We start from the raw sequence: 23,729 nt of genomic DNA, 5'->3' as shown, positions 1-23,729 counted from the left end.
GCAAACAGAGACCAGACACGAGCCTGAGGCTGGGAAGGGCTTTATTGTCAGGATAACCCCTTGGTTAGAAACAGAAGGGACAAGAGTTGGATTCCTGCAGCCAACGCACCACCAAGCAAGGGGGCCCTTGCCCCTTCCCCTTCTATTGAAGCACGGCCTCCAGGGCCTGGCTGCCACTTGCCTTTCCTTGGGTGGCAGCTTCTTAAACAGGCCTAAGTCTGGGGGCAAGGACAGCCAGGTCTGGTCAGATGACCCTACACTCCCCCACCCCAGGTACCCCCTACAGGAAGGAGAAAAGGACAATGAAAATGCAGACACAGTCCAGGTCTCCTGGATTGTTGGTGGGTGTCAACATGCATTTCTGCTTGGGCCAGTCCCTGAGCTCATAAATCCTCTTCCCATACTGGCCTACACAGCTGTTCTTAGTGGATAGAGTGGCAATAATCCCAGCATCTTCAAGCTGGAACCATTCCCCTCATCTGAGTGAGCCAGTGCTACCCTCCCAGGAAGCCCCCCAAGTCCAAGGAGACCAGCAGTCTGGGGGTAGGCACAGGGGACCAGGAGATCGAAGGAAGGAAGCTGGGGGTCTTACTGCAACAGACCTGCTCGAAGCTGGAAGGTCAGCCCATCACCCCTCGTGGCTTGCTGGAGGAAATAAACAGGCAGATAAGAGATGGAACCTGTGGGGTGGCTAGTGAATAGAGCACCGGCCCTGGAGTCAGGAGGACCTGAGTTCAAGTCCGGCCTCGGATGTTTAACATTTATAGGCCATGTGACGTTGGGCAAGTCACTTAACCCCAATTGCCCTGCCCTTCCCCCTCCAAAAAGCAAAAACAAAAAACAAAAAAAGAGATGGAACCCTTGAAATGGGCAGGGGCAGGGGCTGGGCACCAGGCAGCTGGGGGAGGGGCTACTACCTTGTTAATCTCCTTGTGTCTCTCTTTGGTTACAATTTCTTCCAGAACTTCTCCATCCCCCTTAATGAGTCTAGAACAGAGAAGAACAGGTCAAGTGGGTGGGTAACCCTGGGGCCTGGGCTGGGGGCCCTTGGGACAGGCAGGAAGCCTCTCCCCCAGGGTAACCAGGACCTCAGGAAAGGATCTGAATCAAAGGATCACTGGCCTACAGCCCTCATCTAATCTAATCCATGCACAAAAGGAATCCCCCCTACACCCTCTGTTCCGTTTTTTCATTAAGACTCCCCGCTGTGAGAGGGACAATCTGCCAGGCAGCCCACTCCATCCCAGGAAGATTTTCCTGACACTGTCTCAGTGGGCCTCCCAGGGCACACAGGGCCTTCCTCCCCCGCTGCTGAATAGAAGGCACACAGTAGGCCCAGATCTGTGGCAGGCTGGGGAGGGGGGTGGGGGAATTCTGAGACAATCAGGATTGAATGCAAGCTGCCAGCCAAGTCCCCAGCTCTGAACACGACCTCAGTCATGTCAAGGGGCTCCCATGGTATGTCCTGTCCACCACTGTCTCCCTCTCACCTCTCCAAGGGGCTAGGTAAGAGAGAGACAAGGCCCTGAGAGAAGGAGCCTGTTGTCCTGGGATGGTTAGACTGAGCACGAGGTTTGGAGTGAGCAAGGCCCGGCTTCCAAACCCCGATTTACCAGCCAGGTGACCCTAGGCAAGTAATGCATTCAAGCTCCCCTTATCCATCCAGTGAGGCAAGACTGGACCCTGACATCCCGGCAGGGGAGCAGAGAGGGATCATAACCAAAGGTGCTTTCCAGGACCACCTAGGCCCAATCATGCTTCATTCCATCAACAAGGAAACCAAGACCACATCATCTGACCTGAGAGGTCAGGCCAGTCACCCAAGACCACCCTGGAGCTGACAGCAGAGGCACGGGCAGCTTCATCCACCTCCAAGACTAGAATCAGGTCTGATCTCCAGCCTGTGCCTTCCAAGACCTCCCCTTCCATGGGCTCAGGCAGCAGGTGCCAGGCCAGGAAGGGACTTCAGGCCAGAATCTGCCTGGAGAATCTTAGAGAACAAGGGGAGCAGGGCTTTGGGTCTCCCAGCCTTTGTCTGTTTTCTCAGCTACCGCCATAGCATGGATGGACAAACCAAAGGTCATTTCAACTAGGAGCCCTTGCTGCTGTCTGGGGGAGGAGGAAGGGAAAGACACAGGCCCTGGGGAGGTGGGAATGGCTGGGAATGGGCGTGCTCCTTTCTCTCCCCACCCCAGCATGGGCTGGAACTGGGCCCAGAGCCCAAGCTGCCTGGGGGGCACCAGCTCCTGGAGGCTTCTTCCTGCCCCTGAAACGCCCCTACCTCGTACGACCCGTCTCAGGGTCCACCACCTTGCGGATGACACTCTGCCGGGCATCCCACTCCTCTTTGGTCATTGGCTTCATGGCCTGGATGCGGGACTTCTGTTCATCTGTCAGTACTAAGCCCCAGTCCCCAAAAAGAGCAGGGATCAGTGCCAGCCAGATGAGGCCTTCCCCCACCTGCCCAGGAAGGCAGAGCCCTGGATTTGGGGTCAGGGGACCAGACACCTGAGGAACCCCACCTGGGAGGGAAAAGGAGGGCATGTGCCTCACAGACTGTGAGTGAGCACATGCCCTTCCCTCAGGAAAGGGCAGGGGACGAGTCCTATGTCTGCAATGACTCTGGCCTGGAAGGTCCTGGGCCTTCTAGTCACCCAACGCCAAATGATTCACCAGCCCAAGGAGAAGAGGGAAGGGAATATACAATTATTAAGGGCTGACTGTGTGCTTCACAAATATTATCTCACCCCCAGGGCCTGGGGAATTGAACTCTGAGGCTAAGGCTAGAGATGAGGAGTCAAGACTCCCCAGGTGGGCTGCCACCCCAGCTCTGAAATCCTGAGGTTCCTCATCTTTCAAAGGCAATTCAATGTTCTCTGCAGAGAACAGAAAGGGGGCTTTTGGTGCAAAAGAATTGCTCATACTGTCAGATTCAAGTTCTGGGCAGGCTTTTTCTCTACCTTTGTGACTTGGGAATGATTCTGGCATCAGGAGGGGGCGGGATTTATATGAAAATGAAGATGGTGTAAAAACAAAATTTTAAAAAATCTTAAATCATGGAAGGCCTTTGCCCAACAAAGTGTAAACAGAACCAAAAACACAATTACAACACGTGGGCAGAAAATACAAAACCAACCAGAAACCAAAGGGGGGGTGATTATAACCACCAAATTTGGTCCTAGAGAAGGCAGGAGAAAATGCAGCCTTTGCAAAAGTGGGAAAAGAACCTCTGTGCACAAAAAGGTTTAGAGCAGCTCTTTCTGTGGTGGCAAAGAACTGGAAACTGAGGGGATACTCATTAGCTGGGGAATGGCTGAACAAGTTGTGGCATATAATTGTGATGGGATAGTATTGTGCCATAAGGGAATGGTTTCAGAAAAACCTGGGAGGATTTATACGGACTGACACAGAGCAAAGTGTGCAGAACCACATCATTATATACAGTAACCGAAATATTGTAACGAGGATCAACCATGAAAGATTTAGCTAATCTGACCAAGACAATGATCCAAGACTATTCCAAAGGTCTTCTGATGAAAATGCTATCAACCTCCAGAGAGAATACTGATGAACTCTGAATACAAATTGAAGTATAATTTTTTCACTTTATTTTTCTTTCTTTTTTCTTGCAACTGGGCTAATATGGAAATGTTTTGCATGATTTCACATGTATAAATGATACTATATTGCCTGCCTTCTCACTGGGTGGGGGAAGGTTGGAGGGGAGGAAATTTGGAATTTAAAATTTTTTGTTATATGTTTTAAGTGTTAAAAATAAATAATAAATTTTAAAAGAAAAAGCAGTGGGGGGACTAGGGGTGTGAAAGGCTGCATATACCATGAGTCTCAGGTGTTGGGTTGGTTCATGTTAAAGAGAGGGATAAAGACCTGTGATGTCAATGGTCTGGGGGTACTCCTGGATAAGGAAACTCCCTCTAACAAAGTAGGTTGTCAACTTCTCTGCCCCAAGTCCAGGTCATTGAGAGATTTAAATGACTTGCCCATGGGGCATGCAGCCACGAGGGGTCAGAGGCAGAAGCTTCCTGGATCCAGGATCAAATGAGATCACACATGTAAAGCACTGTGCAAACACAGACGTGCCACATAAATGTTAGCTCATCTTCCCGGCTCTGGGGTGCCTGATGGGCGTGGCCAGTGCTCCCTCTGTGCTCCCCAGGAGAAGCTGAGCCTCTCGTCTGGCCTGGCCCACCCCCAGCCCCCTTACCTGGGCCGCTCTCCACCAGGGGCTCTTTCCGCCACTGGTCCAGCGAGGGGCCCGGCATCTCCTCCACCACCTTGGCCTTGGCCGACTTCTCCTTCTTCTTCTTCTTCCTCTTCTTCTTCAGCTTCTTCTTCGCCTTCTTCTTTGAGCTCTTCTTGTCCTTGTGCTTCCCATGCTTCTTCCTGCCCCCGCTGGAGGCCCCCGAGGAAGAGGAAGAGGAGGAAGAAGAGGTGGAGGAGGAAGAAGAGGAGGACCTGGGCCGCCTTCTCTTCCGGGCCTTGTCCCTGCTTCTCTCTGCACGTGAGGAGAGGGGGCCAATGAAGGGGCCTCCTCAGAGCCCCGGAGCCCATGGCAGGGAGGCCCAGGTGCCCTGTAATGCCAGTCATGGCCCTCAGGAGAGCAGGACCGGTCTTGCTCTTGCTTCCCTTCTCTCCCTCCTTCCTCTCTCTTCCTTCCTTCCCTCCTTCCTTCCTTTCTCCCTCCCTCCTTTCCTTCCTTCAAACAGGGTGAGCTCTCCCTACCCCCCACACTCTGCCCACCCAGATCTCTTACAAGCCTCAATGATAACACATTTCACCACTGGAAAGTGGGCCATGGGCTGCTAACCCGTGCCACCAAGATCCAGGAGGTGGGCAGGAGAGCAGGGCAACTGCACCTGCCTGAGCAGGCCCTCTGCCCCTGGAGATTTTCAAGTTAAAATGTTACCCTTGCTTCCCTGAACACTACAGAAGCCATTCCAAAGGCCTCCATGTTGAATGGAGATCCTGCTTCTCTGGCTGACGTCCTGACACAGAGTTGGGAAGAGGAGGCAGTGGCTGCCAGAGAGGAGGATCCAAGGCCCTGAGGGCAAATCTCACTTCTGCCACTCAGTACCTGGGAGCCCTTATCTTTCCTGATCAGAGGGAGCTGGCCTCAGTGGCCTCCAAGGCCCTCCCAGCTCCAAGTCTACACTCCTACAATCTCTCTGGACCTTGGCTCTCCCTGTCCTAGGAGGAGATCAGACTAAAGCTCCTGCCAGCCCAGGCTAGGGGCCCACAGCCATGGCACTTGGCCCCCCATGGGGGCCTCCCTTTAATCCCCAGGGGGCCTCCCTTTAATCCCCAGGGGGCCTCCCTTTAATCCCCAGGGGGCAGCCCACAGGGACTCTTCTGAGGGTCCCTCAAGCACACTTTTCACCTCCCACCTCCAAGCCTTTGCACAGGCTGTCTGCAGAACCCTCCTCACTTATGTCTCAGAATCTTTGCCTTCCTCCAAGTCTCACTCAGGTGCCCCCTCCCCGCTCCTGCCTCACCTTCCCACTCTGCTTCTCTTTACAACATACTTCCTGAGGGGGGCCTCCCTAGCACCTCACCCCGGGCCAACAAGGACCCTGGCTCTGGCTCCTCCACCTCCCGGGTCCTCACCTTCCCCATTGGAGGCCACGCTGCTCCGAGGGCCCTGAGAGCCTGAGGCAGACGGGCTCCTTCCACTGTCCTTACTGCTCTTCCTCCTCCTCTTCCTCCTCCTCCTCTCACCCTGCTCTGGCGGCCCATGGGAGCCACTGCGGCTGCGGCTCCTGGAGCGCTTGTGGGACCGGCCGTGGGCCATGCCTGCGCCAGCTAGAAAGGAAAAGAGCCAGCTCAGGTCCTGGGGCCCAGAGAGCACATCCCCACACGAGGAGGAAACTGAGGCCAAATCCCACCACTAATACGGCAGGAGAGGGACATAAGTCCTCCTGATTTCAAGTTTGGCACAGCAAAGGAGAGGAAAGAGGCCCCGGCCATTTAATGTGGCCTCACCACCCCCCTGCCCCAGCTTCAGCTTCCCCCTCCGTAGAAGAAGAGGGCTAGGCTAAGTGGCCTGGGGTCCCTTCCAGCCTCTGACTGAGGAGCCCCCTGCCCAGCACTGGGGGCTGAGGAGACTGAGGACACAGCCCTCTGCAGCTGCCTCGATAATGTGGGGCCAGAGGTTAGAGAAGGAGCCCAAGGGGACGTACCCACGGGACCTGAGGGCAGCCTGCCCTGGAGAGAAAGGAAGGTTTGGGGAGGCAGGAAGGAGGAGTCTGCAACAGCCAGATGGGTGTGTTCTGGCCGGGAGTGGAGCTCAGGACCCAGAGAAGGGGGGTACGCCCTGCTGCGAGGGTCCTTCAGAGAGAGGATATCAGACCCAGGAGAGGAGCAGGGCAGAGCCACAGGTGAGGGAAGAAGCCCACTGAGCTCAGGCTCAAGTCTCACTGGGTCCCCAAGGGGAGATCACTGAGCCTGGACGGGACCCCCACAAAGGAGCCCAACAAAGACAGCAGCAGGGCACAGCCCGGCTGGTGGGCTGGAAGCTGGTGGGAGGCTGAGGACTGCGAAAGGCCACAGGGGGCAAATAAAACTGTGGTTTAACAGTGAAGGAAAGATGAGAGCAATGATGGGAAGGATAAATAAAAGGAATTTATTAAGCACCAACTGAGTGCCAGGCCCAAAAGGAAAGCAGGCCCTGCCCTGGAGGAGCTTAAATCCTAACAGGGACAGAGAGCATACCAATGGCAGCATCCCCCTGGGGAGGGGGCACGGGGAAGGTGAACAGACCCAAACAGAAGCAAGAGGAGCTGGGCTCAGTGGTGCCGGGAGCCTGGAGAATGAGGCTATCGGGATCAAGGGAAGGCAGGGAGGGAGGGACTCAGCCGGGGCCCCCCAGAGCCGGGGCTGTCTGGGGAAGCCTGGGGAGCCCTTCTCCCAGGGCTGTTTTTAAATGCATAAAATGAAATCTGTAGGATTACAAAGGAAACCGACTATGCTGGTTCGCCGGCCATCAGGGTCTCGGTTCCCACTCCCAGTGTCCGGCCAGGGCCCCACAGGAGGCGCTGCCTGCTTGGCCTGGGTGGAAGGGTTCTCTTCGCCAGTGAGATCACAGCCCTGGGCTCCCTGTCCCCCCAAATCTCGTGCACGCTCTCCCCGATGGTCAGTCAACAAGCATTTATTACACGCTTGCTGTATGCCAGACCTAGCACGGACCCAAAGGAAGGAAGGAACAGCTGGGTAAACCGCAGGCGCTTAATAACGACAGCAGGCTGTCTTTGTATCCCCGCTCCCAGGCGAGGAGCCAGCCATACAGCAGGTGCTTAATGGATGCTTCCGGATTGTCTTTAATGAATGCCTGTATCTAGCCCTGTGCCTGTTATACAGCAGGCTCTTAATAAGTGCTCGTTGCGGTTCCATCAGCTCTCTCCTCACTCAACCTCGCGGTAATAACCCCTGGATTACAGATGCTGCCCTAGCTCCTAAGCCTGGGGAAGGGGGCGCTATTATTATCCCCATTTTACAGGTGTAGAAATCGAGCCTCAGAGCGGTGACTGGCCCGAGGCTACACGGCCAGAAAGTCAGGGATAGAATTCGAACCCAGGACAGCATGCAGCCGGAAGGCGAGAACACCAGAATCTGGGGGCCTAGATGGGGGAGTGGGTGGGTGGGTGTATAGGCCACGCCCCCTCTCAATGGTGAAGGCTGGGTGAGGAGGGGACAATCCCAAACCTGACCTTAGAGCTTACTCCCGGGATCAGGAAAACTGGTGGCGGTTCCTTTAAGAGCTCCGCCTCCTTCCAGGCCAGGGCGGGCTCTCCTAGGGCAATCACTTGCGCAAGCGCAACGGACTGGGCCGCCCTCCGGGAAGCTCCCTCCTCCCCCAACCTGGAGGGTCGGTGTCCCAAGGAAGACCTTCCCCCAGCGCGGCAAGGCCCAGGTTACCCAAGCAGGCCGCGCCCCTGTCGCCCCGAAGTCCTCACCGCCTCTGGAGGGCAGCCCCCGGAGCTACTCCGCTCGGCTGTCCGCGATGCTAACGACCCATCGAGAAAAACGGCCGCCGGGGGCCCGCGGAGCCAGCTCGAGATCCGAGGGCGGCCACAGGCACAGTCCCTTCCCTACTTCCGGTCCGCCGAAGAACTTCCTGAGAGGGAGGGAGCCGCCGTGGAGCTGAGTTCCGGACGCCAGGGGGCGCTCGAGGGCCAGGACCCCGGCCCCCGGAGCGCCCCGAGGAAAACTGACTTCCCGAGTTCGGCAGCTAGATGGCGCCGTGCCAGAACGCTGATGGAAAGACTGCACTCGCTAGCTGCGTGAGCCCGAAGAAAGCCACCTAACCTTGTCTTGCCTCAGTTTGCACACCTATAAAATGGGGCTAGTGATAGCAGTGACCTCCCCGGGCTGTTATGTGTGTAGTGCTTTGCAAACCTTCAAAAGCCGCATGAATGCCCGCGGTTAGTGAAAACTTAACCTGGAGGCTGGGGCTGACATCCCTGCTCGGTGCGTGACCCCGCGCGGGGCTCCGAGCCTCAGTTTCCTCCTGTTAGCATGGCATCAGCTAAGAGGGCACATGCATCCCTGCCCTCCCAAGTCTGCCGTGCACGGGCGCGTGCTCTGTAACCAAGGAAGCCGGGGCTCCACACCTGGGCCGGCAGACACATCTTTTTGGTTTCCTTTGTAATTCTCTATTTTATTCTGTGCATTTAACACTATTCTGACCGAGATTTCAAAGCTCTCACCCGATGGCTAAAGGGGGTCCATGACCCATTAGAGGTTAATGACCTCTGCATTACCGGCATTCAATGCCCTTGAGCTTGGTGCTGCTCTCCGTGTCCAGTTTTATCTCCTCTCCCCTCCAACATTATGCTCCGGACAAACAAGAAGCTCTGCCTCCCATCGTGCCTTTGTCCACTCTCTTCCCTGTGCCTGGAATGCCCAGCCTGTTAAGCCGTCTTCACGCGCAGACTTCCCAAGTACTTTGGTTTACATTTCCCTAAGAGGCAGAAGGGAAGAGGGGGTCAAGAGCTGGTCTTGGAGTCTGAAAGCCCCGGGTTCAAATCCCATCTCTGACTCATGCTGGCTGTGTGACCTTGAGCAAATCATCTTACCTCTGCCCCCAGGCAGCTCTCTAGGATTATTTCAGAGAAAATTATTCTGCATTGGCAGAGGGACTTTCCTAACCTGTCCTACACCTGTGCTAGGTCTTATCCTGAGCTCTCTTCCAACTCCAGACCTTGGATCGCAGGAACTGGGCCAGTGAACGGCCATCATAGTTGTTGAGGGTTGTCTGGGGTCAACGTCCATCCACTACACTGACTGCTCACTAATGCAAAGGATGATCTCCAGACTTAGTGTAGCAAGCTGCATGTGTCCGTGTGCTCATTTACAAATTCTGAAGACTTGCCTCTGTAACTAGTAATTGTTACAAACCGAACCCAAACAGAAATTTTAAAAGGAGGAAATAAGTGATGAATGTGATGAATGCAGAGAAGTACAGGAAGATGTACATGAACTGAGGCAGTGAAGAAAGCAGAGCCAAAAGAATACAATGTAAGTGGGAAGGACCACACAGAGAATGTTGCAAATTATACAGAATAAGCAGAGGCGCAGGAAGGGGGAGGGCCACACATGTTGCATATTGTATTTTTTTCAATGTATTGATCAGTGGTACTCATTCTTCTTCTTTTTTTGTCTTGAAAGTATTATTTATCCTCTGGGAGGGGAAGAGAGGAATACTGGGGGAAATTATGACATAGAAAACAAAATGCATCAAAAAAAATTTTTTTTTTTGCTTTTTTGGAGGGGGGGAAGGCAGGGCAATTGGGGTTAAGTGACTTACCCAAGGTCACACGGCTAGTGTTAAGTGTCTGGGGTCACATTTGAACTCAGGTCCTCCTGACTCCAGGGCTGGTGCTCAATATATTCACTGCACCACCTAGCCACCCCCCAAAAAACTTATTTTTTAAAAAAGGATAAACTGCAATTTTTATATTTGATCCTAAAGTCACTGGGGAGCCATACCAGTTTGTTGAGGAGAGGATCCCTTTGAATAAGTATCCCATTTTGGACACCATTGCCTATGATGCCATCTGGTTGGAAATAGGGAATGGGAAGATTCCAAGACTTGCCATGGCAACTTGGGGCCAAGGTAACCGGTAGTCATTCTCCCATCGAGACCAGAACTAGCCATGGTGGGTTCAAACAGGAGCTGCTGTTCACATTTGGCAGCCTGAAACTTCTATGCCAAGAGTAGGGAACCTGTGGCCTCGAAGGTCCTCAAGGGCATTCCTTTGACTGAGTCCAAGTTTTGCAGAACAAATTCTTTTATGAGGGGAATTTGTTCTGAGAAGTTTGGATTCAATCAAAGGGCTGCACTTGAGGACCTAGAGGGCCACAGGTTCCCCACCCCTACAGTCTATGCCATCTCCTTCTTCCTCTCCCACCCAACATCCTTTCCATTCCCACAGCCATAGTTCTGTTCATGGTCCTCACGACCTGTCACCTTCACTGTGCTAAGTGCCCATCCTTCACACCCCTGCAAATTGAATTTCATCCATTTGAAGCTCTGTCTCCTTCACTCATCTACTCAGCAGAAAAAGTACCCTACCTTTCTAGGTTCTGGGCCTTCACTTTTTTTTTTTTCTTTTTGGAGGGGGGAAGGCAGGGCAATTGGGGTTAAGTGACTTGCTCAAGGTCACACAGCCAGTTTTGTGTTAAGTGTCTCAGGCTGGATTTGAACTCTAGTCCTCCTGACTCCAGGGCTGGTGCTCTGTTCCCTGTGTCCCCTAGCTGCCCCAAGGGCTTCACTCTTGATGGGACTTACCCTCTTCCTGTCCTCCAGTCTCACTGGTATGCTTCTCCATGTCCCCAGATCTCATGTCTCTGGGGCCTTGTGCCCACTGTTCCCTGTACCTGAATGCCTTCCTCATCTCCCTGATTTCTTCCTGTCCACACCTAGCTAAGATCCCAGGATTTTATAAGGGCTCCTCCTGCCTACCCTCAGCCTCTTGGACTTTAGATAACATCTCATACATCTCTCCCAATGTTCTCATATTTCGTGTCATGGTTACTTGTAGCGATAATTCTAGTCTCTTACTGAGCTGAGATCCTCCTCTCTCCCCCATAATCCTCAGTCCAGGGGCCACCTCTCCTACAAAAGCCTTTGCTTTTGCTTCCTAGGTAGCACTATTTATCAAATACACCATTTGCCCATTTGTGGGTCATGCCCACAGCAAACGCAGGCTCCTCTTCCATCGGTCTTTGTATCCCCAGTGCCTTGGCCTCAGCAGACATGTAATACTGCTCTTTGTCAAACTCAGCTGCAGCCCCAAGATGGAGGAGACCCGTTTGTCTCTCTGTCTCCCTCTGCCTTGGCATATACAATAGGGAAGCCCTGAACACTGCCCTTCTTAATCAAGGATCCAAGATCTGGCGCCAGCCTACCTTTGCAGCCTTCTGGGCTGTGACTTAATAACAGGTGCTTAATGAATGTTTCATGGGACTGGCCTGAAAGCTCCTGGATGGAGGCGCTGATGGGCTACCCAACCAGGACGTCACTGTGGTGGCAGGCGCCCATGCTCTGGCTTGGTTGCTGCCTGGCAGGACCTCAGCAGGTGCGGAACCTACCCACGTCCAAATTGTGGGGCCCTGGACAAGCTAATAAACACCTGCTGGGTTTAGTTTCCTCAATAAAACGAGGGAGAAAAGAACAGAAAAGTCACTAAGATGAACTAGAGCAACAAGCCGGGAGCCTGAGGCGCCCAGAGCAGCTCTAAATGTTGGCACGAGTCCTCCAGAAAGGAAGGGGAAGGGGAAGGTGCCAGTCACCAGCCTGAGACAAACAAGCAGGATCAGGGGCAGTGATCTGAGGCAAGATACCGCAAGGAAGGCATCTGAAGACATCTTGGCACCTGCTGGTCCCGGGCCTTTGCCAGGCCTGTTCCCCCACCCCCAGCGGCGAAGAGGGATGGCACAGATTCCATACTAAAAACTGGCTCCCTGGACCCTGGCCACTCAGCGTGGGTCAGACGGGGGTCCTTGTGACACCTCAAGGAGCACTGGCAGGTAAGCAGTCATGTTTTATTGTCCCCCACCACAGCTGGGATCCCAGCAGGAGCTGCTCTTAGCAGGCCCCTGCAGGGAAACACTTTGATAAGGCAATTTTTCCCACGCACCTTCCCAGTCCTCCAGGACCATTTCTAAGTGATGGGTCCCCAGTGTGGGCTCCTGCTTGGGACTGGGGTATCATGGCTATTGACACACAGAAGGGGTAGGCGGAGCTTTCAGACTGGTGGGTCACAGGGCAGGAGCCTGCAAACTCAAGTCAAGGTGCAAACGTCCACAGTACCAGGCTCCCCTTCTTCCCTGGTGAAGCCATCCCCGAATCCCTCGTCTTCCACCAGCTGGGGCGGCTTCCCACACATGGGACAGAGCTTGTTGCGGACAGAAGAGGCCCTCATCCAGATAATGAGGTTCCAGCGCTCCCCAGACTCCAAGGGCATGGCCCCGTGCATCTGGCCGCCCCGGTGCAGCACCCCTTGGCCCAGCACATGTGGAACCTCCAGGTACTGCGTTTCTGTGCTCAACACCTGCAAAGCAGAGGGGCTCATCAGCGGGCTGCCTCTCCTGCTCCCAGCCCCAAGAAGCCTCTGGCCCGGTGCACTGTCCCCAGCAGCTGCACTCCCCCTCAGGCCTTGCTGCAGGGCCTTCCCCAGGGCACTCCAGCCTCCACACCACCCGCATACCCAACGTGCACTCCCTCCTCTGGTCTGCCTCTGATTGCACTGTGATTTTATGTAAGTCATTCCCCTGCCCCCACTGAGCCTCAGTTTCTTCCTCTGTAAAACAAGGGGCCGGATGAGACAATGGCTAAGTTCTATCGTCTCCCTGCCCAGAAATGGCTGGCACGCAGTAGGTACTCCAAGGAGTGGAGATGGGGAGGGGTGGGTACCTGGCGAAATTCTCCAAAGTAAAGGCTGCCCTCAGAGAAGTTCTTGTTCAGGGAGATGTTGAAGGTGACCTCGGCATTGTCGTAGTGGCAGCTGAGTTCCTGATCCCCGTCCATGGAGTACTTCACCACGAAGGCGCGGTGGCTGTCCAGCCGGCCCCCTCCATACTCGGGGTACAGGAGGGCCGTGAGGGGCTGCAAGTAATGCTCCCGGAGGGGAGTCACCAAGGGCTCATCCAGACCCAGCTCGTGTAACAGCACCTGAGTAGGGAAAGGAACCGGCCACGGCCTGGGGTGTGGCAAGCTGCCTGTCGTCAGAGGACCTGGGTTGGCTCCCCAGGTGACCTTAGACAAGTCATTCACCCACAGGCCCCTCCTCTAAAGAGGCCCCTCAGGTCCCTCTTCAACTCTGGCTCTATGGTCCTGGGGATGCCCTGTACTTCATCCGGCTCCTCTCTGAAATCACCCTCTAATGTCTCGTCAATTCAAGTGGGGGCCGAGGGCAGTGGCTGAGAGCCAGGGGCCCAGGGCTGCGCCTACCCCCTGATTATTCATGGTGTTAGGCCGCCCTTTGGGCATGTCCGACTGTTCAAAGTGCTCCAGCTCCTGCAGCAGCATACCGCAGAATTCCTGGGTGAAAACCGGCAGCCGGTATATCATCTTCTCATCTAAAGGGGACAAGAGGTTTGCTCAAGACAGTCACACCAACATTCAAAGGCCTTTCCCCAACGTTCCATTTGTGACGGGCACTGGGCTAGACCTGACTCCCAGTAAGCCAGCTACACAATCACGGACCCACAGTCACAGATAAAGACACATACACACAGATACTTACAATCATACATGCACAGACACATATATGCACACATACATACACACAGACACAGAGAGATACATTCAATCAAACAGACACACAGATATATACATATACACAAAATCACACAGACCTACAGTCACAGATAAAGACACATACACACAGCCAGCCAGACACACACACACACACTTACAGACAATTATACACACAAATATACACACACATATATATACACATAAACACAAAGACACACAGAGATACATTCAGTCAAACTGACACACACAGTCAGACACACAGATACATACATATACACAAAGTCACACAGACCCACAGTCACAGATAGACACATACACACAGCCAGTCAGACACACACACATACTTACAATTATACACATAGACACATATACAGACACACACAGATACATACAATCATATACAGAGACACATATACACAAATATACGTACACACAGACACATATAAATACAAAGACACACAGAGATACAGTCAAACAGTCAGACACAGTCAGACACACACCCACACACAAGTGTGTCCATGCCTTAATTCAAAAAGTTTGTGTCAGTGGAAAGGACACAAGGTATGGCCTCAGAAGGGCCCGGTTCAACACCTGACTATTTGTGAACCCTGGCCAGGTGGCCTTCCCTCCCTGGGCCTGTTTCCTCATGTCTGAAAGCAGGGGCTTGGACCAGAAGACGCCTAAGGTTCCCTTCTATATCTCAATCCTACACTCCCAAAGCATATCTTTCTCACGCTGATATAAACCTTACCCCATCACTTGCCTCATTTTGGCCTCGGTTTCCTCACCAATAAAAGGGCATCCCACTGGATGCCCTCTAACCTAAAAGCCTATAAGCCCTTGGGCAAATCACTGCAACCCTCTGCACCTCCTCCGTAAAACAAATGCTTGATCCTTGTGCTACCAAACTCACTGGGCTGTTCTACAAGTCAACAAGCACTTACTGTATGCCCAAGGCACTGTGCTAAACTCTGGGAATATCTGGAAAGCCAGCCAGTCCCTGCCCTCCACACAGAGAAGGAGGAGGAGTGGGGGAGGACGGCCCCAGGTGGAAGCACTGATCTAAACTAAGAGATTGGCAAAACCATCAAAATGTGAGCTGGGATCATTGTTATGGAATCAGTCTGTTATTGGGCGTGGAAAGCAGGTCAAGACTGGGCAGATCCTCGAGGGGACTGGACCTTACCTGACAAGGTCATGATGTGCTGGAGGAGGCCTGGAAGGGTAGCACCCGGGCTCACGCAGTACTGAACAGCAGCCAGAAACTCCGGGACCAGAAAACCCTCCTGGGGGGAGGGAGGGCAAGAGGAGGAAGAATCAACATCAGAGGGGAAACGCCCCCTGACATCCTCCCTGAGTCCTGAGCCTGGGAGCCCCGTAAGGCCTGGACATCATCCTGGTGCCAGGGGCCCTCCCAAAGAGATGTGCATTATCCAAAGGGAGCTTTCCGTAAGCCAACAAGCATGAATTAAGCACCTACTGTGTGCCGGGCATTGCCCCAGGGATATAAAAAAGATTGTCCCTGCCCTCAAAGGGCTCAGAATCTGTGTCATTCCTACAGAACTCATTGAGGGCAGGTTCTGTTTTCATGTCTGGATTTGTATCTCCAGGGCCCAGAAGAGGTAGGTGCTTAATAAATGCTTCCTGAAGGATTCATTTGCTAGGTGCCATAAAAGCTCTCCAAACCAAAGAGGCTTTACATTCTTGAAGAGATGTGTGCCCCTGGGAGGATAGCTCAGCTTTGTTCTGTCTGATCCTCCAGGGAGGCCAGAACCAGGAACAAAAAATGGGTGAATGGGGAGAAAACTGTCACAAGCCAGGTCTGCATGAATCCTCTGGGAATACTACATACTCTGAGAGAGTTTGACAGAAAAGTTCTACAAAGAGAGACCAATTTACCCAATTAATGGGTTGTATAGTTTGGGGGGTTTAAATTTATTTTTATTATTAATAACGATAGCTAGCATCCAAAGAGTTACTTTAGGGTTTGCAAAAGTATTTTACAAAGATCTCAATTGAACCTCAAAGTAACCCTGGGAGGCAGGAGCAGTTATTATCCCCATTTTGCAGATAAGGAAACTGAGGCAGACAGGGGTGAAGTAGCTTGCCCAGAGTCACGCAGTTAGTAAGTCTCTGGGGCTGGATTTGAACTCAGGTCTTCCTGACTCCAGGGTCAATGTTTTATGCACCACCTCAGTAAAGTCAACCATCATAGATGAACAGGAACATATCAGTATACCAAAGACCACAGAAAAGAGGACTGTATATGAACCCATGAAATTCGGTTACCTTTAATTCATTTTTAAGCTAATATACTAATATATAAACAAACATATTTTAAACTAATATGTACTATGTTTAAACTAGTAATAGTCTGGTTATAATAAAACTGTCCTGTTCATTTGTGTTGGCTGGGAAAACTTAAATACCCCACACACTCTACACAAAGAGTGAATGACTCCACAACAGACACTTGGAAAGACAACTGGCTTCCCATCTTGGTTGCTGCCAGGCTGGGCAGTGGAGAGGCTCACTCAGATTACAAACAAGGAATTAAACAAGGGGAATACAAAGGGAAATATGTGACCCAAGGGGAAAAAATAAGTAAGGGATAACTGATATATAGACTTAGGATCCACTTAATGTCAAGAGAACTGAGGAGAGGCCCCCATTGGAGGGATGCCCTTGGCAGAATGGAGAGTCATACAGGAAGGGCAGGCACAGATAAGATATGATACGATATGTATCACAGGAGGAAACTGCCCCCAACAGAGAGTTCAGGGAGTTACTGGAGCATATCTAGCTTGGGGCATCGGTGGGGGCACACCCAAAAAAGGTTTGGCTTCCCCACTTGACTTGGAGGGGGAGGGAGAGTTTGTCTGTGCTGATAAGCATGGCACATGCTGCTGAGGCTGCCCCAGCAAGGGCTGGCTGCCCACACCCCAAGGAAGCCATCAGCTTACAGTACCATCACTACCCTTTTTGGGCCCTCCCCACCTATACACACCTGTAAGCCATACACCTGGGGCTGTAATGGGATGTAGTTTTTGGCAATGGTGGCTTTCCTCTCTGAGGCCTCCTGAACCAACTGCTTCCTCCGCTGGACCTCCTTCTCAAGCTACAGGTGACGACAACAACAGAAACAGTAATAAAAGGATATAAGGACTGATCTGATTTCACTGGTATAAGGAACTCCCAGGTAAAGAAACTCCCTCTACTAATGTAGGATGGTACCTTTTCTGCACACGTCTTAAGAGAGCTACCTGGAGGCAGTAAGAGGTCAAGTGACTTGCCCAGGGTAATAGAGCCAGTATGTGTCAGGGCAGACTGGCAGACCTGAGCCCAAGTCTTCCTGATTTCCATTTTCTCTGGAGGAGTGAGCACCAGAATTCATGAGCATGGAGAATGATTGTTACCTCAGCCAACACCTGATCAAAGTCCTCAGGACTCATACAGCCACGGTTCTTAAGGATCTGGAATACACAAAGGAAGGCATGGGTCAGAGGTGGGAAGAAGTTACAGAGCATGACCCCAGTACTAACCCCCAACTGAGGGCCTCGCCAGGCTTCAGAGGTGAGCCCAAGTGACAGTCCCGCCCCACAGGTCCTACCAAATTGGAAAGCTTCAAATAATCTACTGGCCTCACTTTGCCAATCTGTGATTGGGTATTGGACTATACAACCTCACTGGATAGGATCATGGTACAATGGAAAAGCAAAGTCTCTGAAGTCAGAGGGCCTGGGTTCAAATCCCACCTCTGACATGACCTGTATGACCCTGGGCCTCAGTTTCCTCTGATAAAATGAAAGGGTTGCACCAGAGGGCTTCTGAGGGCCTTTTCAGCTCTAGAACTATGATCCTATGACTAGATAATTTAATAATAGCTAACATTTATTAAACACCTACTATATTCCAGGCACTGTGCTAAGCACTTTACAATTATTATCTCATTTGGGCCTTACAACAATTCTGGGAGGGAGGTACTATTATTATCCACATTTTACAGGTGAGGAAACTTGAGGCAGACATGTCCAGGATCACACAGCTAGTGGTCTCTCTCCTGTCCCCAGGTCCAGCTTTCATAAATGTCTGTGGTCCTTTTCATTTCTAAACTTACAAATAGCCTGACTAAATTCAGAGAGGCTCAGTACATGAAGGTCAGCAAAAAGGTAAGGAATATGAAGCAGCCGGGCATCATAGTGGATAGAATTCTGGGCCTGGGGGTAGGAAAGACCTGAATTCAAATCTAATCTCTGTGATCCTTCAGACTCCAACTCTGTCATTTAACCCCTCTGTGTCTGTTTCCCCATTTCACCTTTAAGATGAGGTCAATATCACCCACCTCAAAGGGTTGTTTCAAGAAAGCACTTTGTAAAACATGTAACCCTTGCAGAAACATGGGCTGACGATGTAACAATATCATTAACAAAAAAGCAAAAGGGGTGTAATTCACCCACAAAGGGAAGGAGAGCCCAGACCAATGAAACCACAGATCTTTTTGAAGAATGGAGGCTTTCACAATGACATCCTTCAAAGATAAAGCACTTCACTGTCTTATGAAATGCTCTCCTTGTAAACTCTCTGGATGAACAAGAAGGAAAACACAGTGAAAAGGAGGAAACAAACACTGGTAGACTTGAACTCCACAGACCTGGGTTTCAATCCTGGCTTGAGTGTCACCTTGAGCAAATCCCTTCCCGCCTCCATTTCCTCATCTATAAAATGAAGGGGATAGCAGGAAACATACACAATGACTACAATATTGATGGAAAGAATGACAGAATGACGACCAAAAACAACTGGAATGCTGCGTAATTAGAAGGACCATTCTTGTCCCAAAGAAGAGATGAAAAAAATGTTCCTCCCTCTCTTCTTTGCAGAAATGGGGGACCATGGGTGCAGAGAGCTATGTGTACTGTCAGATTTGATTAATGGTTTGGTGAAGTTTGCTGAACTGCTTCTCCCCACCCCTTTCTTTTATCTTCTGTTAGACAGGCTGACTCTCTGGTGAGGTAAAGGAAGAGGGCTATAATTGGACATGAAAGTGATATAAGAACAAAAAATGTCAATAACTTTTTTTTAAAGAATGAGGGAGTTGGATTAGGCAGTTTTAAAGTCTTGTCCTGCTCTAAATCACAGGGACACTTAACAATAACTGCTGACATTTTGAGGGCTTTTTAGATCTTTATTGATACCTTTGTTTTTGTGTCTCTTTTATATCCAAATATAGTCTCCATTCCCCCTCCCTCACCCAACTTAAGTCATCCTTTGTAACAAAAATAGCAGATATTTATCGAACATTTTAAGGAACCTTACGACAACTCTGAGATACTACGGGAGCTATTATTGCCTCCATTAAGGAAACAAGTTCAGAATGATTAAGCAACTTGTCCCATGGTCACACAGCTTAGTAAATATTGGTGGTGGGACTCAATCAATCTCTCAGGTGTCTTCACCTGTCAAAAGTGCATTTAGAGGGGGCTTTGGAACTACAGGATCATAAATTCATACCAAGTAATCTAACCTCTCACCCCCACCACCACCCCATTTTATCAGAATGAAGAAACTAAGGCACCAGGTCACACAGATGGAATGAAGTATAGTCAGAATTTGAACCCTGGTTCTCTGACTCCAACCCTGGTCTTTCTGTTACACCTCTCCTCTAAGAAACATATGCCCTTTTAGTAATTATGGCTCACATTTATCTAGCACTTGGAAGTTTGTAAAGCACTTCGAATGTATTATCTCATTTGATTACGGCAACAACTCTGGGAGGTAGGAACTACTGTTATCCCCATTTTGCAGATAAGGAAACTGAGTCAGTCAAAAGTTAAAGTGTGACTTGACCCAGGGTCTGAGGCTGGATCTAAAACCTATGTTTTCCTGACTCTGGGCCCAGTGCTCTATCCATTAGGCCACCTAACTTCCCTTCCTTTTACTCAAACTTGGTCTCAGGATATAGGTGCAAATCTCACTTGCTGTCTGGGTTCTGTGGATTAACGAACATAAATTCCTTAGGAGTTGGCACTTCCTGGTTAAGAATCCTTCACCTTCAAGAAGAGGCACCAACCTCTGCTTTGTTTCTGCGCCCCAAGGTCCAGGGGCCTTTTCCCTGTGACTTGTGCTCACATCTCCAGTATGTGTGGTCTCCCCACTAGAACATCAGCTCCTGGGGAGCAGGGGCTGTCTGACTTTCCTATGTGCTTTGTACACAGTAAGTGCTTAGTACATGTATTCATTCATTCAAACCACACTGGTCACACTGGCTGTACACACTCTAAACTCTACCTCCAGTATAAAAGCACAGGATTTAGAGCGGGATAGGGCTTTAGACGTCATTTTACAGAGAAGCAGGCTGAGGTCCAGAGGAGGGTACGGATTCGGCCCGATCTGAGCAACCACTTCCCCAGGACCCCTCCGAATGACCCGTGGCCCTGGGCGCCGGGAGGAGGCCACAAGAGGCTTGGATGTGGAGTCAGAGGGGAAAGGGAACAAACATTGATATGGCACCTATGGGTGCCAGCCACGGCGCTAAACACTTGTACAAATATTCATTCCATCTTCACGACAGCCCTGGGAGGTGGGGGCTGCGAGGATCCCCATTTTACAGCAGAGGAAACTGAGGCAAAGGGTAAGCGATCACAGGGAGTGAGGGTCCGAGGCCGAGTCTGAAGCGTGTTGCTCCTGCCTAAGCCGCCCGCCCCCCAACAGCTGTCTGCAGCCCCGTCCAGTCCGGGGTGGGCACCGTCCTGGGCCCCCCGCGATCCAGGCCCCGGGCCCGGCGGGTCCCCGCACAAAGCCGCGGTCCTACCGAGCCGTAGTCTCGGCGCAGCTGCTGCTCCTCGAGGTAGCGCACGTGCAGCTGGTAGCGGGGCAGGAAAAGGTTCTCGGAGCAGAAGCAGGCGCAGCGAAAGAAGTGCCGCGCCGCGGCCCCGGGCGTCGCCATGGCGCCCCGCCACCAACAGCAGCAGACGGAGCGCAGCGGGAGGAGCGCCGGCGCGGGAGCGCGCGGCCTATTGGCCCTTCCCGGCCCCCGTACCACCTCCGGCGTCTCGAGGGAGCCGGCCCGCCCCGAGCCCGGGAAACCAGGGAGTGGCTCCAAATACCCAGACCAAGTCCAGGCGGAGAGCGTCGGGGCGCTTAGGGATCAGGCCCGAAGGAAGTGAGCGCCGAGCCGCGAGCTGCAGCTTGGGGGATCCGGTGAGCCCGAACCCAAAGGGAAGGGCCTCAGCCCCACTTGTTACAGAGGCCCAGGGAAGCCAAGGGGCGAGAAGAGCAGACGTTTATCTTTAAAATAAGTTTTTATTGATACTTGCTTTTACATCCTCCGGGTTTCCCTCTGTATCCCACCCCTCGTCCCTTGTAACAATTTATTAAAAGAAAAGGGAGAAGAGAGGGAAATCAGCGAAACTGATCGACACATAGAAAACCCCGGCGCCTCATTCAGCGTCCCGCCCCCCGCCCCTGTACAGAGGAAGCGGGGAGGGGAGCGCAGACGCTCCTCTACGCCGCAGTCTAATGTAGGTCCGTCCAGGGCCCCGAGGGGCGGAGATCACAGCGCGGATCCCATTCACAAGAGGGCACACCGAGGCTCAGGTGTGCCTGGAGCCCCGGCCCACTGGTGACGTCAGTGTTCTCCCCACTCCGCGCTGCCGGGGCAGATTCAGGGCGGAGAGCTGGTCCCACCCCTCATCTGACAGGCAAAGAAGCCAGGACTAAGACCGAGTCCGAGAAGCCTGCGGGATGTCCCAGATGCAGGATGTGCAGGGGTCCAGGATGGCTCTCCCAAGGCCAGCAGCCCCTAATATCCCGAAGTCACACAGCGGGCATCGACGCCTCATCCCCGAACCGCCTTCTGCCTTGACTCGGTGACGTAATGATGGGCAACTCACCACCTCCAGACGCTGTGGTTTCTTCAACTACTAGGCAGTCTTCCCCGGCATCACACCTAAACCCACTCCAGTTTCCCCCACTGCTCCCAGTTCTACCTCTGGGGCCAGTCAGAACAGGGCTATTCTCCCATGCCATGAGAGAGCCCTCCAAATACCTGCAGGTAGCTGGGGAGGGGGGGGAGGGCCCCCCCCCCAGGATCGTTTTTTCCCAGGGCTAAACATCTTTAGTACTTTCCTCCAAGCCTCATGTGGAACTGACTTGGAGACTTATTGATTAGTAATTATAACATTGACAGTTGGGGGAAAGGGCAGGAGACTGTGCTTGACTTTGGGCACATCATTCACTAATTTGGGCACCCAACAACTTCTCAACTTTTTAAAGACAAATTCAGATGATGGAGATGAAGCGTGGAGTAGACAAAAAAATGCTGTATACCTCAGGGGTGGAAATTCAGAAGGGCAGGAGATGAGTTCAGTAGGGTGTGCAGCCATCATCCTTGTAATGAACTATTCTTACCGACTCAGTATCAGCACCCTGAGACAAAGCCACAGTCACTCCACCTTAGTTACAGCACTGTCCTGGGCTCAGTTTTCCCATCGGTTAAAAGAGAGAGAGAGAGAGGAGGGGAGGGGGGAGGGGGGGGAGAGGGGAGAGACGGGGGGGGGGGAGGGGGGGGGAGGAGAGAGAGAGAGACTGGATTTGAAGATCTCTATAGTTGCGCAATTGAGCAATATGGTTGTTTTCCGTTCATCCTTTGTTTTCAAAGAGGACCAATGACATTACAGGTGACATCTTGACTTTCCAGTGAGCTGGATTTAAATGAGGCAGAGCTGCACAAAGTACAAGTCTTCAAAGTCCAGGCCATTGGTGGCCTGGGACACAGTGAATGACACTGGCATCTTCGATGTCTGAACATCTCGTCAGTGCTCCACAGCACCTGCTCCAGCCACCTTCGTGGCCACTGGGACAGACTGTTCTCATCCACCTCTTCCACTGGGGAAAGTCTCCCATGCTCCCCTAACTCACCAACGGGCTTGAGATCTGGTGGTTACCCTTAATCTGGTTGAGCCCATCTGCCAAGATGGCTCGGCCACTGCACATGCTGCAGCTTGTTGCATTCACAAGAGAGACTCAGGTGAAGGTGGACACAGACAGGTGAGCACTCCTGAAAGGGGCTCTAGCTGACCATACACCAGAGGTCCTGGTCCTCCCTCAACACCCCACACAGGGGGTCTATTAAGAATTGACTGGCTGTGGAGCTTTTCTTTGCTCCCTCTACACACCATCCCTTTCCATAACAGAATTGAAATCACCTCATCCTTCTTACTAACTAGGTGACCTTGAATGAAGCATTCCTAGGCCTGTATTCTCTGGCTTGGAGGAGGCAGGTGTCCAGTGAATAGAGTGGTAGGCCTGGAGTCAAAAAGATTCATCTTCCTGAGTTCAAATCAGGCCTCAGACATTTACTAGCTGTGTGACCCTGGCCAAGTCACTTCACCGTGTTTGCCTCAGTTTCCTCATCTGTAAAATGAGCTGGAGAAGGAAATGGCAAACCACTCCAGTATCCTTGCCAAAGAAATCCCAAATGGGGTCACGAAGCGTCAGATATGACTGAACAACAAATAAAATGTGTCCTTGCACGTCTGTCCTGGATCCTTTTCTCTTTGGTCAATCTTCCTTTATTAAGTACCTTGGTTGTGGCCTGACTACCTATTAATTGCCTACTACGTGCCAAGATATAAAGAAAAGCCAAAGAAGCTTAGCCTAAACGCTCCTCCATGAGAATGCTCCAGCCCTGACCTCTCTCTCTCCCCTGTGCTCTGGTCCCCTCTCTAACGGCCCCTCCATCAGGGCGTGTCCCCCTTTAACCTGCCCCCTGCCCCTCCTCAGTCCCGAGCCACTTCATCCCAAACCCCGCCAGCTCCTGGGCGGGGCGGGAGGCTCCCGGACACTCTGCTGGCTCTTCGGAGGTCGGTGGGCATGGGGCAGACAAGCGGCTCAAGGATGGCAGGAGACTCCCTTCCGAAGAGTCTGCGCCCGGCACCGAGACCCGCTC

General features: G+C 52.2%; 2 protein-coding genes across 4 annotated transcripts; both read right to left on the bottom strand.

Moving 5' to 3' along the window:
• Positions 1-24: 24 nt before the first annotated feature.
• On the bottom strand, positions 25-8,695 carry ARL6IP4 (ARF like GTPase 6 interacting protein 4). The gene is made up of 6 exons (XM_069081517.1): positions 7,971-8,695; positions 5,626-5,820; positions 4,226-4,516; positions 2,282-2,399; positions 918-987; positions 25-645 (listed from the first exon to the last, which is right to left on the bottom strand). Exons 2-6 carry the CDS (start codon positions 5,807-5,809, stop codon positions 589-591), a joined length of 720 nt encoding a protein of 239 aa, XP_068937618.1. The 5' UTR covers positions 5,810-5,820; positions 7,971-8,695; the 3' UTR covers positions 25-588.
• Positions 8,696-12,042: 3,347 nt separating this feature from the next.
• Positions 12,043-20,804, bottom strand: OGFOD2 (2-oxoglutarate and iron dependent oxygenase domain containing 2). Of its 3 annotated transcripts, XM_069081516.1 has the most exons (8): positions 20,592-20,715; positions 18,432-18,495; positions 17,197-17,253; positions 16,788-16,898; positions 14,967-15,066; positions 13,472-13,599; positions 12,935-13,192; positions 12,043-12,572 (listed from the first exon to the last, which is right to left on the bottom strand). In XM_069081516.1, the coding sequence occupies exons 3-8, from the start codon at positions 17,230-17,232 to the stop codon at positions 12,303-12,305; spliced, it is 903 nt and encodes a 300-aa protein (XP_068937617.1). In that variant the 5' UTR covers positions 17,233-17,253; positions 18,432-18,495; positions 20,592-20,715; the 3' UTR covers positions 12,043-12,302. The 3 variants fall into 3 exon arrangements, with proteins under 3 accessions (XP_068937617.1, XP_068937615.1, XP_068937616.1); XM_069081514.1 differs by lacking the exon at positions 18,432-18,495 and having other exon boundaries at positions 20,592-20,804; XM_069081515.1 differs by lacking the exons at positions 17,197-17,253; positions 18,432-18,495; positions 20,592-20,715 and adding an exon at positions 17,015-17,190.
• Positions 20,805-23,729: the final 2,925 nt, after the last annotated feature.

This window comes from Petaurus breviceps, unplaced genomic scaffold, assembly GCF_028583685.1.
Source record: "Petaurus breviceps papuanus isolate PSGF00001 unplaced genomic scaffold, PetGlider_PUasm1.0 99, whole genome shotgun sequence".
Taxonomy (NCBI): domain Eukaryota; kingdom Metazoa; phylum Chordata; class Mammalia; order Diprotodontia; family Petauridae; genus Petaurus; species Petaurus breviceps.
The sequence above is the reverse complement of the archived record's forward strand: the minus strand, read 5'-3'. Positions and strand labels throughout refer to the sequence as shown.